Below are 15,601 nucleotides of genomic sequence, written 5' to 3'. Positions count from 1 at the left end.
CTCTCGTGACTCCACCTTGAGCTCCTCTGCTGGATATCACACCGTCTACCTGCTGTCTCTTCCTCCTTCATCCATCTTCTCCTCCTCCTCCACTCCTCATATCCTCATCTCTTTTCTTGCCATTTGTTGGACTTCCAGGTGTTGCTGTTGATAAGGATTGATTCACATGTGGAAATATATTTCTGGCTTTCTATATTTCTTTTCCTTCTATCCATCTTTCTATTGATCCGTTTGCTCCACCAACATGCACATTGTTTGTCATTGTCCATTCCCAAATGTTACTATTTTGGCTTTTGGATAGTTAACTTTTACTCATCTGTCTTGTACTTCAGTACCTTCATCTGTTCTCCTATCATCAGTCATGGGTTTTCAATGTGTTTGGCTTGTGTTGCCTTAAAATCAAGCAATTTCCACTTGTGACCCCACATCACATCTCATTGATTTAAAGGATTTTATAAGTTTGAAGAGGTAAAAGTATCTCGTCTTTCACAAGAAAAGGGCAACATTTAGAGCAGGCCTGTATCACCCCAAAGCAGTCAGTCCACTAGAAGATACCGTGTCAGCGTCACGGTTGGCCATACCTAAGCGTGAAATGTACACACACGTACTTTCAACCAGGAGATCAGGGTCCAAGTCTGTGAGAAAGCAACATGGATTGTAACCCAAATAATGATCTTTTTCTAATCCTAACCAACTAGTTTTTGTGCCTAACTCCAACAAAGTAGGTTTTTTTCATCTCTTGATCTACAACTTGTTGGATTTATCCTTCTCGGGTTGGAGATTATTGCACTATAGTCCATCTCTTTAAACACTAACATCCCTTCCTTCCTCCCCTCCTACCATCTTTATAGCCTCCGGGTAGAGAGGCTCGATGAGAACTCCTCTGCTCGTGGCCACGCTCTCCACCAGCTCGTTGAGCGCTGCACGTTTGATCTCCTTCCCCTTCAGGTCGGCCACGCAGTCCAGGAAATCAAACAGCACACAGCACTGCTGCAGCTTCTTACAGAACAGGTCATGTAACTCTGCCACCGGGGCGTCTGGACAATTGAGAGAAAGAAGGAGAGAGAAAAAGAAATGTTAAGACACATAGGTTTACAGACTAAAAAAAAAAAAGGTGAGGAAACTCGGCCAAATCCATTCCTGAAGGGCACTTTGTGTGTGTTTGGTGGTGAATCGTTTGACAAAGTGGGAGCGTGAGAAACCAAGCTGGGGTGTACATATTGTCCAGGCTCGAACTTCGCTCAAAGGAAATGAGGGAAAGAGAGCAAACTATTATTCTACAAACACACACACACACACACACCGAGGCTAAAATACACACACACACACACACACACACACACACACACACACACACACACACACACACACACACACACACACACACACACACACACACACACACACACTTCAGTCCAAACACACACACATGGCTGTGTTGTATTCAGTCCTATTCCATGTCAGACTCGTTCCTCTGACCTGTTTGTCATTGAAACAACCTGCTGCCGGTCGTCACATTAAAACCTCCGGCCTCCAAAAACTCCACTTTTCACAGATGTTGAGAGAGTGGCTGATACCCGTGGATTACTGAACACATACAAGGACTTTCAAATTGATTCCACGGGCCTGAGGGGGTGTGAAACTTAGCAGCTCAGCCTGTGCAGCATCATGCAATAGCACAAAAACGAAGCACACACCAAAACAGAGACTCATAAGCTTTGACAGCAGCCAAATGGGAATGCTTGGTTCTTTTTCTGATGATTGATGACTCAATAGCTAAATATAGCAGTGAAATATCCACATTTTAGATTCATATATATATATAGTGAGCTATGCCTGAGGTTTGGACTGGGCGATAATAAACACATATATATTGAGATAAATGAAATACTAAATATGAAAGCGAATCCTCCCTCTAAAGGTTTTTAAGGGATTTATTTTGAAATAATACTTCTGGCAGAATTTTTGTTTATGTTGCAGACGTTTCAGGCTGCACGTGTATATTTATGATGTTATGATGCTGTTTGTCAGAATTGTTATGAATATTAATAGAAAATGAGTACCAGCCCGGTATCACACCAAAGTGTGAAATACACTCATCTGTCCACGAGAGGATACTGTGTCAGTGTCACGTTTTTCCTTGCCAATGCGTGAAAACTACACGCATGTATGACCAGCCAGTAAAAGAGGTCGTGACAAAGTACACAAAGGGATGTGGTCGTGGGTGGCTGGATGGGAATTTTACCAAACGTGTTCGAGTCCGCGATGAAGCAAAAATGAACGTGGGTTTCTTTTAACCAACATAAGTTAAGTTAATCAGTTTACACATCCTCGTCATGTATGAGTGACCCTGCAGCACCTCGGTGGACTTTACTGGATCAGTAATGCGTTTAATCCGAACCTGCTGAGACCTGACTGGTCAATGCGTTGGGTTGCCACCACAGACTAAGACACAAACACAATACCAACATGATGTATTCTGCTGTGCTCTAAAGTTGCTTTTTCTCTTCTTTCAGATAGTGACTACAGCCAATTATAGAGTATTAGGGACTTATCTTTAATATCATAACCACATTTCGCCTTTATCAAATCATCCTCTACCCTCCGCTCGTTGATACAATTTCACAAATGGTTTTATATATTGAGGGTTATAACAAGACTAACAGTTTACAAACGGGCTAGCAGCTCTGTAAGGCTATGCTGTCTTAGTCGTGCTTTGAACTAAATGCTAATATCAGCGTGCGTGTTAAGAGCAACGATTTAAACATGCTGATGAGTAACGTTTGTATTTGGTGATATTAGGCAAAGATAACATGCTAAAGATGGGGAACTTACCGAGATTCAATTTGATGATGGTAAAAAATTATTACAATTCATTGTCTGTACCAAACTTCATGGTAGTCTATCCAAAGGTTTTCTCAGAGTGACATTTTATGGCGTGACTAGTGAGCTTGGTGCTTTTTTAGCCGTCACTGTTGCCTTAGTGAATGAATAAAAGAGTGGGTGACCCAAAATAGGGATGACTAAACTTAGGGCACCATGCCACGCAGAATAAATACTCAAAGACAGTTGTGGTCTCAGTCCGGACATCACAAGGAAAACTGCTTGGTTACGCTTATGGTTATTTATGTCTTTTACTTGTTTATAAAGCTTTAAATAATCGTGCCCCTCCCTACATCAGTGGTCTTGTCTCATTTGATGTTCCTGCCAGATCGCTGCGGTCATCCTATGCTTTTCTTTTACATATTCCTCATGTGTTCCACAACAAGTCTGGTGAGAGCGCTTTCTCTTTTTATGCCCCTAAACTGTGGAACTCGCTGCCTTCGGACATCAGAATAACAAACTCTGAGTGCTTTTAAAAGAAAACTAAAGATCTATCTTTTTAATTTGGCTTTCTAGTGATGTTTATCGTCCTGATTTTAAATTTTGATTATTGTTTTTAACCTTGGTGTTTTTCTTTACTTTTCTGAATTTTAATTATTGATTCTTATAATATTGTTTTTATTGTTTATTATTTTATTGTTTTATCTAAACTACATTGTTACGAGTTTTACCTTATTTCAAATCTTATTGTTCTGTTGTGTATGCCTGTCAATTTTTTGGGATCTTTGCTTTTTATGTGTGTATGTTGCTCTGATGTGAAGCACTTTGGGCTGCAGGGTTTTATGAAAGGTGTTTATATAAATAAAGCTGAGTTGAGCTGAGTTATGGTTGCACTGATTCCTGTTCTTTCTCCAGAGGTTCAGGTGGAGGTGACATTCACAAGTATAATAACAAAGAATAACATTATTTTCACGCGTAATCCAGTACAAGAGCACTAATCACTAATCCCTTAAAACTTCCAGTAAAATCACCATTGTGTCAACAAAGCTGAATAATAGCAGTTGTATTTGATTGCAGTAAACTGTACGGGTGTAATGGTTACTCACACTTCCAGTCTTAAATGTAAATACTCTCCCTGTCAGAGGAAAACAATGCAGCTTTTTCTTTGCTTGGAAGCAGTCTAGACTGACTGTGCAGTTGGAAAGAAGATAATCCGAGACTCACATACACACACACACACACACACACACACATTACACACACATGAACACAAACACAGTCGGAGCGCATTAGATTTAACCCTTCTTAACCCCAAGGTGGGAAACACAGGAGAGGCGAGTGGGGGTGGGGGGAGACGAACTGGAGCTCTTCCAGGCCCAGACCCCCTCACCTCTTGTGGGCTCACAGCGACCATCTGCTCCCTTTGGCAAAGAGATGCACAAGAGGATAGACGAGGGCTGCCCTTTGCTAGAGGTGTCAAGAAACATACTCCTCAGAAACCATGGGAGGCTGCATTTTAATTTCATCAGTTATGACCTACTGTTCTTTCCATATGTAGAGAGGGTGTCACTTACAAGATAAACGATCCAGATTGTCTGATGTGCCGCTTAGTGGTTAAATCTAGTTTAAGATAAAGGTTGTTTTTAAGGCTCAGAATACCAAGACGGGTCCACTTCTTGCTTCTGGTCCATTCCTTGAATAACCTTAACAACGTCTGATGCATTCATTTTTCTATAACCTTCCTGCCTGCCGTAAACACAGTGCCTTTTTTGTATTTTTGTTTGTCCAATTTACATCCAGCGTTGACAGCTATGAGCCCGTCCACTGAGCCGTACTGAGTGGTCAATTTGTTCTTGAATCGCAGCCATTTCTCTGTGACTGGACAAATGTGTGACGGCCGAGCTCACACAAACTTTCTGAGTATTTGTGACGGAGTACAAGTGTGAAGGGTGAACGAATTCTTCTGACTGCTTTGAGAACAAAATGTGAGTCTAAATCTACAAGACAACCACAAACCATCTCTGTTCTCATGTCTTTGGGTTCGTTTGAGAGAAGTGTTCTAGATTAACATCCTGTCCTCTCTTTCCCCCCCCCCTCTATGTTCCCTTTCCCTTCCTTGCTCAGACCCTTCCTAATCTACCGCTCCCCATCCTTCCCATCTCTTCGTCCTTCTCTCCCGATTTCTCAAATCCCCCCTTTTTCTCTGTCCTCTCCCTCCCTCCTTCCTGCTCTCCCTCTGTAGACTGACTGTGAAGGTGAAATCTAATCCATTTTTAATGGAGAGTAATTATATGAAGATGTGCCATGCTGGGACTGAAAAAAAAAAAAAAAAAAGAAGAAGAAGAACACAGCGAGGTAAAAAGACGAAGGGAAAGAAAGCGGTGTATGGGTGTTTTTGTAGACGTGCAGTGAGATAGGAGGTAAAAAAAATTTAAAAAAAGAGAGAGAGGGAAGATGAAGGGAATAAAGAGAGTTGGTGGGTCATGTGAGAGCAAGTGTGGGAGAGAGTGAAGGAAGAGAAAATGAAAGAGCCGAGAAGAGAGGAAAAGTGTAGGGAGATGACAGCCACAGACAGAGCCGGTTCACATTGTAAAGCAAAGAAAATGAGTCGATAAGGAGGATAAAACAGCCGGTTTAACTTACTCTCTATTAGCAGGCCATAGACAGGCCGACTACGTTTAAATTTGAAGAAAGTTTTAAAGGTAATAATGAGTAAGGTGAATTTCTGTTTTCTTGTTGGTTCTGCTTCTGTTAGATCAACGCAGGTCGCTCCAGACCCATTTATTCAAAGCAGCTTCAATATCATATTAGTGTAATGATTCGAATATTGACTAAGGCATAATCGCACAACGAGTGACTCATTTACGACCGAGCTATTTTCATGTATTCCGACAATCCAAATTGGTGTTTTAGTCTTTCGCTGAGTAACTGCTGAGGCACGGGATGTGACTACAAATCCAAAATTCAACAGTAAAAGTATGCAGTTAAATTTTATTTCTGTATTTATCTCATTTTTATTAAGTCAGGATGTCCCTTCGGATTAAAACTCTCATCAACATGGCGCACACTCACCAAAGTTACATCACCAGCACATGACTATTGAAAGCATGCTTAAAAAAAGAGACAGGGACAGCAGGCACACAACACAAAATCATGCGTCATAAAACCCTATTAAACTATTATTTAATTTACAATAAGATATCAGCGCTAATACACAGTGGCTGGAGATGTTGTAATACTCTTCTTGCTGGAGTTCTTCAAATGACTGTGCAGATAACAAATTTTCTGCACGTACAAAGAATAATTAATTAGTTTTGTCTTTTGATTCCCTTTAATCTGTTTCTGAATATCAGTTTTTCTTTTTTAAAGTCGCAACAATCATTATTTTTCTACTGACAATCTAAAGATTGTGTAATGTAGAAGGAGTCACTAAGTTAGAGAATTATCAACAGACTCTTAATTTCTCCTCGGCTCGACCATGCCTTTTGATGACTTTTAGCTGTTTGTCTTGGTTTAAAAGCCTGTAAAAAAAAAATTTTGTTTGTTTGTTTAACATCATTTCTAGCAGCAGGCAGCTGTTTTCTCATAAACCCACTGAACACTTCGTTTCCAACACCCAACAACACACAGACAAACTTAAAGACTTGTGATAAACATGGCGCATTGTTTAGCTGCTAAAAAGCTAGAATTTGGTGGCAACCAAAACAGAGCTGAAAGGAGATAGAATATTGGACTTATCAAAAACTATGAAGACTTACTTATAATTGTTTGCGAACACATTCTCCACATTAACCCTTACCTATCTAAGATTAAGTAAAATATAATTTGATAAAAAAAAAAAAAAGATTCACTCTCCACCAATGCTAATGTTGCAAAAGAAGGCAAAAATCATTTTAATTGTTTAAATGAATAGAAAGCTGTAACAATTACTGAATTGCTTAGTCCAACAGTTTAGAGTCCAATTTATGATGGAAAAAAAAACTGACAAAAAAGTAAATGTAACGCGTCTGTTTGCAGATCAAGGGGATAAAGGTCATATATTCTGTCTAAAAAAAAAAACAATGTGAATGAATAAATTGATTTAAAATTTTGCAGAGACACAGAATGACAATAAATGAAATAAAAAAATAAATCAGAAATCACCTTGCCACATTTTATATAAAAGTCTTCTTTCTATGTCTCCACAGCTCTGATTTGTGGTTTTCACTTCAAACCTTTTTCTGTGCTCACACCAGAGCAGCGTCTTTGTGTGCTGTACTTTCTCAGTAGGACACCAAAGATTAACTAACATTTATCCCTCATAAGAGTGTGCATTGTTTACTAAAACAGTCCTGGACTGCACGCTCTGCAGGCAGAGAATTTTTAAATGTCAAAATATTGCATTTATATGCAGTCATGTGACAGGGATTCTAAAAAAAGAACTACTTTCACAACCAAAATAAAAGTCTACAACATCTGAGTTCACAAACAGACCAGATGCTGTTATATTTTGTTTATTGTCAGCAAATCTCACGAAAGGATTAAAAAACCGCCCACGATTTGTAGTCCCTCTCTCCAACTTCTCTTCCCCGTCTGTGGCTCTCAGTGTCAAACCTAAAGTCTACTGGTTTTTACCTACAACTTTCAAAACATGTCACAAAGTCTAGTTTCTTTTCTTTTTTTTTAAAGACTCCTGAAACAGATGGGCTCCTTAGCTTTTCAGAAACATCGCTCCATCAGGAGAAAACACTGCACGTATTGGGGACTATTTCCAGTTGCAGATTAATACATTTGGTGCATTAGAGAGTATTTACAGCAGCTGGACAGCGTGTGTGTATGATCCCGTTCATTGTGATGAAGAAACATGTGTTTCTGATCATTTTTAGTCACCAGTGGAGATGAACGACACGAAGGAATAAACTACATCAGGTTTTGGTTTCACCACAACGGCAATTCATTGTTATCTTTGTCTTTTAAAAGGGATTTTGTCTACCATGAGAAAAATATACCATATCTCCTTTAAACAGACAGAAGAGAGGGAGAGGGAGCGGCTGATTATAAGAAGACGACGAACCACAGGGAGGGAGAAGACAGCATGTGATGTAGAAAAACTGGTGAGAGCGAGGGGCGGGAGCGGGGTGGATGGGTATGGTAAAAGGAGCAGTACCATATAAGACTGAGTAGTGCCAAGCGCGCTGCAATGCCATCAAAACACAACACGCTCGCAAACACAGCAGCACAAATCTAAATATAGTCCTGCTGGAGAGAGACGCGAAGAGGAGGAAGAATCTGAGGAGGAAGAATCTGGGGAGGAAGCAGGAGGGAGGAGAGGGGAGAGGTATGGGGTTAAAAGATGACATCATCCCCTTCCTCCACCTCCTGCTTCTCTCCTTCTCATCTTTCCATCACTCTGGTACCTCCCTTCTTTTCCTCCCTTGGTTCTCTCTTCACTCCCTCCATCTTTCCCTTCCTCTCCTCCACCCATCCATCTCTCTGAGGCTTTTTTTTTTTTTTTTTCTCAAATGAGCAAGTACAGCTCTGGTCTTTAAATAACAGTTATTCTGTTTGGGGCTGAGTGTGTGACACAGAGCGACGGAACGAGACGAGGACAGCTTCTGTTTTAGCTACCATCTCGAGCCGCCTCTGCACCTCTGTCATTATGCACACACACTCAATGCACAGATACAGTGACGCAGAGAGGAAGAGAGGACCGGGAGGAGGGGCGGGGAGGGGCGGGAGGAGGGGGGATTGACAGAAAGAGGTAGAGGGAGATGAAGAGGAAAAAGACAGTTATATATAGTAGAAAGGGAGCTACGGCAGCTATCAGAGGTGAGACGCCATGCAGAGTAAAAGTCAGGGCAGTATAAATATCACCTTAAGGGCTTTAAGTGACGCGGTCTAAATCCATCTCTACATAATCTAATCCTGCTAATGACACACGATCTGTGCACAACATGACAAACTGTCTGGGTAACAAGCTCGGCACATTGTCCTGCTCATAAACAGCATGATTAGAGACAGGACTGAGGAGGCAGGTCGTGATGTGTGATTGTGCATCTTCAGATTTTTCAAGAAGATTGAAGTGTAAACAGCAATTTACCTGCCAAGAAGTAAACGGACAAATCATCTGGCCACTTTGAATTAGAGCAGGAAGCACTTGACGTCGTCACTGGGTGACGGCACAGAGAAAAAGGTAATGAGACCAGCTGGGTTTTAACAAGTCACATATAAATATAGTCAAATCTCCGTTGTGCTACTGATAATCAAGCCCATCGTACGCATCGTATTTTTGGACGTGTTGTTGTTGTTCTCTGCTGAGGGTGTGATGTTTTATTCCTCTCAGTCAGCTGATCTGTCTGTCAGCAGGAGATCTCGTCAAATTATGAACAGATTTTCATGACATTTGGTGGACAGATTAGTCTCGGGCCAAAGAACAATTCATCCTATTTTGATACGGACAAAATCGAATAACACGATATTTTTGCCCAAATACATTGATATCCATATTGCGACAATATTGTGGGAAGACTAATGGTCCTTTAAAAAAAATACTTATAAAATTAGTTTTTTTTGATAAATAGCCATCGGTTATGTGGATATAATGACTAAGTGGGTAAAATAAGTTCAGAAAAATGACATCACCTTATGAAAACACATAATCATAACGACAATATATTATTCCACCGGAAGATGCCTGCCATGTAAAAAAAAATACAAGTGACTGAAGTGAAACTCATGAAAGTGACAGCTGCTCCATATCTGAAGATGTTAGCTTAAAAAACTGTTTTACCTTTTAATGCCAGTGGAAATAAAACCATGGCAGAAACATGTATTCAGTGGATACGGGGCTGGAAAAGTACCATTCTCTCTGGGACAAAGGCTGAGAGAGAAAGCTATGTCATGGCAAAAGATTAAGTGGCGCGCTAAGCCCATCTTTAAATAATCCAATGTTACTAATAATACACATTTTCAGCACACGGCATAATGAACAGAGAGCGGCTGGGTGTTCAGGCTGTGGTATTTTGTTGTTGCCTTTCTCGCTTGAGCTTTATCACTTTCAATAAATATATTTCCATTACTATCAATATATAAACTGCATTGAGGTGCTGAGCACATCTTTGTTTTCTTTCTAAAAAGTCCAAACTGTCCTTGACTGCTGAGTGACTTTCAGAAATTGAAGATGCTACAATTCTCCTCTGAAAGCAATATTAGCTGTGTGAAATGTGAACACAAATTGGAGACAGTTAGTAAACAAATATGGGGAGCGGTTATCCCAGCTGGAGACATCCTCAACATTTGATTAGCAGCTTTCTGCACTGCTGCTGCTTCTTTTCACAAACAAGAAAATGTGATAATAAAGAAAAACAAATCTCACATTTAGTTGTCCTTAATTAAGGGCAAACAAGATTTATTTTTTTGTATGTTAGTTGGGATTATTTGCAAACACAAAGTAAGCTCTGTCCAGGAAAATCCGCCTTCGCTCCTACTGTCTGCTCTCAATATCTCCCCTCACGAAAAACAATTCCCCCCCCCAAAACTAATTCACAGCACAACTGCTGCATGTCCACTATTTGATTTTCTTTGTTGACTTGGCACTACACCGCCTCAGAACCACAAGTGCATACTTAATGGTGAACACCCACAAAGGTGAGACTGCTGGTGAGCTTATTTGCCCGAGCGTCATTGTATTCCTTTAAGAATCAGCCCTTCCTTCGGTGACACAGCTCTGGTTGTAGTTATTGCATTGCTCGCCGTTTCATTACATCCTCTTCCCCACAATATCCTCTGCCTTTTTTGGTCTTTTGCTTTTTTTTATCTCGCCGTCTCTCCTCCTCCTCCTCCTCCTCCACCTGTCGACTTAATGTTCAGTCATTTCCTCTTTCCTTTATCCACTCCATTTCTTTTATCATCCCCCTCCCTTTCTCCCCCCCACTCTCCCTCCTAATTGATCCGAGACAGTCAGAGAGCAAAAACTACTCCATGCTTTCTGTAACCCAATACCAGGCCCATCCAGCTGGCCCTAACGCACACGCACACGCACACGCACACGCACACGCACACAGAAGAATCATTCAATCGCCCACATAAAATCTGTGAGAAGGTACCTGTTTTACAGTAAACAGCACATTTAAAACAGAGCCTTCAGTACATTCATCATTATATTGTGGACAAACACACATGCTGCACAAAATACAATGAAAACATCGGTTACCACGTAAGCAACTCAGGAAGGATTATGTTACATAGAGAATACAGTCGGTACTTTTTGACAAATTACGGTATCTGTGGTATCTAACCAGGTCCAAGCAAGAAAATACAACTGAAATATTTCAATTTTTTTTTTTTTGCTATTCAAATGTATAGTTCACAATTCTTTTCTCTTTTGGCAAACCTACACACGGTTCTTAGTGAGGAAGTTTTCATTTCCAAACCGGACTGTGTAACTTTAAGAAGACGAATGCAGCCTTCCTTCTACAAATTAAAAATCTGTTTCATAAGAAACAACTTTGTTATTTTCTGCACACTTGAAGGCTTTTGCTGCGAACAACCCAACTAATAGTCGACTACAGCTATCAACTTGTGGTCGTTAATGTTAGCAAATGTTTGCAAACTTTGCGGACTGCTACACTGTGTTGTAATATTAACCACTATCCTACAATGTAATCCCACATTTCAGCAAAAATGGAGCACCAAACATCATGGCAGTAATAATAATAATGCTCAGCGGTTTGGAAATTAATGTGAAGTTGTCTGTTTATGTTTAAGTCAAACAGGTTTTCACATTTAACAGATTAGTCTTTTTAACCCTTTATGAGCCGGATGCAGCTCGTCTTGAAAGAGATACTTTGCCTTTACTCTGTTACTTTAGTAGCACTTAAAATGGTATTTACTTTTAGCACTTTGTAGTTTGGCTTTCTTGAAGAAATTGTATTTTCTTGATTCCTGTCATTCTGAGTTTTGTAGGCTCATGGTTGAAATGCACTTATTGTAAGTCGCTTTGGATAAAAGCGTCAGCTACATGAAATGTAATGTAATGTAATGTTATATTGTATGAGGTGTTTCTTTAAGATGTCTGACGACATATTTTCCTTCTAATCCCTTCTTTGTTAGCGGTGGAAATGGCCCATTTTTGAGTACATTATGAAACAGAAGCCGCAGTGTATTTTGGTACTTTCGCAGACAGCAGTGGGAGCATCCAAAATGCATTTCCTGAGAAACAGAAGAACTGTAAAAACATTCTCTGACCTGGTAAACAGCATCCTGCTAATGAGACATCTCCGTACTGTTTAACCCCCCCCCAAAAAAAAACACTCAATAAAAATTATAAACACAACACTGGTTTGGTCAGCATGCCATTTGTACGCTCTCTCAAAACTTGTGACATCAGTGGCATTGTTTTCTCATAAACTACACATTTTAGAGTGGCCTTTTATTGTGACCAATTCAAGGCACACCTGTAAAATAAAAATACTATTCAACCGGCACCTTGATGTGCGACACCTGTCAGGAGGATGGATTACCATGGCAAAAGCGAAGTGCTCTCTAACGTGGATATGAACATCTTTGTGAATAAGATTTGAGGGAAATAAACCTTTTGTGTGCATAAAGAAGTCTGTCATCTTTTACTTCAACTCGTGAAAAACAGGAGCGAAAACAAAAGTGCCGCTTTTGTTGAGTGTATAACAGCATTTAATTCTTCCTGTTATCCCACTCAGCTTCAACTCACCATCTGTTACTCTGTGCAACAAAGTCTGATTTACTTCATTTGTGTGCAGCACAAGCTCTTATATCTGCAGGCCGTTTCGTGGGCTTTAAGAGATGCTTTAATGCTACACCAATCAGCAGAAAGGCTTCCGTGCAGGTACAGGAGGTTCAACACAGTCTACGGTCACACAACATCCTTCAGGGCCCGACAAGAGTTAATTGAAGCCACTCAGCAGCAGCCCTTTGAAAAGTCACCGCTGTTTGCAGCCAATGATGAAAATGTCAAGGACAAAGAACATCACGCATGGCTATTTACTTATCTGGATATATCTTTTTGCAAAATATCAATTAGAAATGCTGGCACTAGTTTGCACACTGAAGGGTGAAATACTTGGTATGAGTGCTTTCGTATTAATGATTTTTTTTGTTGTTGTTGAGCTGTTTTGAGGATTCAGCATCCAGTTAAGGCTACTGGAGCACAGCATGTTGATTCATTTTTCACTTGGCAATTAGGCCTGCTGCTGTTCTGCAGCTTTCACATCGGTGTGGCAGATAATAATAAACAACTAGGTATCAATTTTTGATGAGAAGAAATCCAACACCGCGGCTGACTAAGAAACAGCTGTGGTAAAAAATTTGACTCTTACAATTTTTTGGGCTTCATCTGCTGCCGTTTTCCACATCAGATGGTGAGCTTGACAAAAATATATATTTTTTTAACTGAACAACAAAACCTTTGTTGACAGTTTACAAGAATACTTTTAGTATGATCATGTTGTGACTTCCAAATACAAATACAGGTTTAATAACGCCCTGATTTTAAATGTAGAAAACGAGGCACATTGCGAGTTTTTTTTTTAAAAATTTTAGATTAACCAGCAAGCCGTGACCATTCTTAAGTATTGGGTCTCCTGTCATTACATCTTAGGTCTGTACTATTCTCAAATTGCAGCGAGAGCTTCGTAAAAGTGTTCAGCAGTGACGACTGGCAGAAGGTGCCGCCGGGCCGGGCCGGGCTGAGCAGTAAGTTGTTATTGTGCGTTTTGTGTCGCTGCTGGCAGCAGGAAATGTTCCTCAAAATCTCAAGATAGATCAGAAAGTGTCCCATGATTGCGCTGTGTACTTACACGATTCACACAATCACAAACACACACTCGGGCCTCGGTAAATATTTGACGACAACGTTTTTAGTAAGATTTCTCCCTCGGGCTGCTCAGAATAGAATCACTGACCCACTGCGCAGTGAAAGCCACAAAGGTCAAACCTGTTCCCGACCTCCAGCCCTTATCATGTTCATTTGTAATTCAGATCACATTTCTAAAAGTAATTATGTTTCAGTGCTCAGTGATAACATTTATACCTGCAGAGAAGATGCATTTACTTTCACTCACAATGTTTATTTTTCTATTTGCAGCCATGTAATTACATTTCTACCCACTCTGATCCCGTTTCTACTCACAGTGCCGATCAAGTGTGTAGAAAATACAACTTCTTTTTGTATTTCTACACATGGTTACGGGTTTTATCCTTCAGGTAGATACTTGTTCACAGATCCTGTCAGGCTGTGTCGATTGTATTTGCACCTACTTACTATTAGTCAAATCAAAATGATGATCACACTCTGGTTGCAGGGCATGCTGAATGTATAGATTGCATGTATTAGCATTTGTTTTTCATTATCCAGATAAGATTCAGACGCATTTTGCATTTTAACAGTCAGTGTGGAACAGGAAGAGCAACAGAGGAAGAAGAGGAAAAGTCTGCAAGTTAGCTACAGGGGAAATTGAGCCGATCTCAAGGTCAAAAGCAAAGAATCTGGTGTTGCCAACTGTAGCAGCAGGATCCTGTTTAAATACACTCAGTTCAGTAATCTGAATAATCATCCTGAACCATAGTTGTGCAAACTGTCTTTGGTGTGTTAACAGGCCACAAATCTTAATCACAAGTTTGTTTATCTGCTGACTAGATGCTGGGCAGGAATGTGACCTTAGTCTGGTTAGCCTGCCATCGACAGCACAACACCCGTGACCGGGAAGCCGGCCTGGTGTCTGCAGCCCCAGGGGAGAGCATCGCAGCTGGGGAGAAGCGCTGAGCTAACAGCCTGCTCTCTGGTTAGACACGGAGCTGCAGTGTAACTGAAGACTCGGAGGATGAGAACCAGGACAGAGCAGAGGACCAGCCCTGTTATCCCTCTCTGATAAATCTGCTCTCTACAAACAGCTTCGCTTTGCAAAATATAGCCGCTCAAAAGAACCTCGGTTATCTGACAGTCAGTGTCGACAGACTTGTACAATTAAATTGTTATTTTCACATCACTTTCCAAAGTACATTTAGTTTAGATTTAGCACTCCAGCTAAACAAACAAGTTCGTTTATTAAACATTCATTATATAATCACTGAAGTTAATTTTCACAGTAAAATATTCCATAAATTCTTCATAAATCTGAATATTTGCTTTTTCCTTAAGTCTTCTATCATTGTAAACATACTTAGAGATAGACGACTAAGGACAGACCACATTTTGCTTGCTTGCACTAATTCTGCTTATGTGCAACTGGGAACAGAAAGCAGATGACGGCAGCCAGTTAGATCTGCCGGGCTACTTTCCAGAACCATTAACTCGCAGCACCATCCTCAAGTAGTTTATATTTCAATGTGACCATTAAACTGCAGAGAGACAGCAAAGGAAGGGAATGCCTTCCTCAAGTCTGAAAAGATTTTTGATACCCATCTGTTGGCTCTGTACCAGTGTGACAGCAGACATTAAATATTATAATTTGTCGGGATCCCAGAGAAATGCCAAGTTTATCGAGCCCTGGTTCCCTCGCTGTGGCTTAATCACCGTCTCATTTGGGGCTCTGTCTGAAAAATTTCAGCAGTACTTACATTAAAGCTCCATTTTTTTTTTTTTTATGGAACATTTAGACCGTAATAAAATATGAAACCACTTAAAAGGGAACGGGTGCTAATAGTGATAAGGGCAGTAATCAAACTCAAATTTTTTTACATGATAGTTTATTACAGTAGAAAAACTTTTTCAGGAGTCTTTTGCAAGAACAGTGCTGTTTTTGCAACAAACAAAAACTGGACACCC

General features: G+C 40.3%; 1 protein-coding gene across 1 annotated transcript in view; it reads right to left on the bottom strand.

Moving 5' to 3' along the window:
- The window catches only part of ppp2r5b (protein phosphatase 2, regulatory subunit B', beta), a 42,566-nt gene that overhangs the window by 21,129 nt on the left and 5,836 nt on the right, over positions 1–15,601 (bottom strand). The window contains exon 2 of the mRNA XM_069717009.1: positions 841–1,037. Coding sequence (XP_069573110.1) covers positions 841–1,037 — 197 coding nt within the window. The remainder of the gene's footprint in view (positions 1–840; positions 1,038–15,601) is intronic.

Source organism: Brachyistius frenatus, unplaced genomic scaffold (assembly GCF_029030835.1).
Source record: "Brachyistius frenatus isolate BFR_SWC_R1_liver_20210118 unplaced genomic scaffold, ASM2903083v1 Contig_166, whole genome shotgun sequence".
Classification (NCBI taxonomy): Eukaryota; Metazoa; Chordata; class Actinopteri; family Embiotocidae; genus Brachyistius; species Brachyistius frenatus.
Note: the sequence above shows the minus strand (reverse complement) of the source record. Positions and strands in the feature narration are given on the sequence as shown.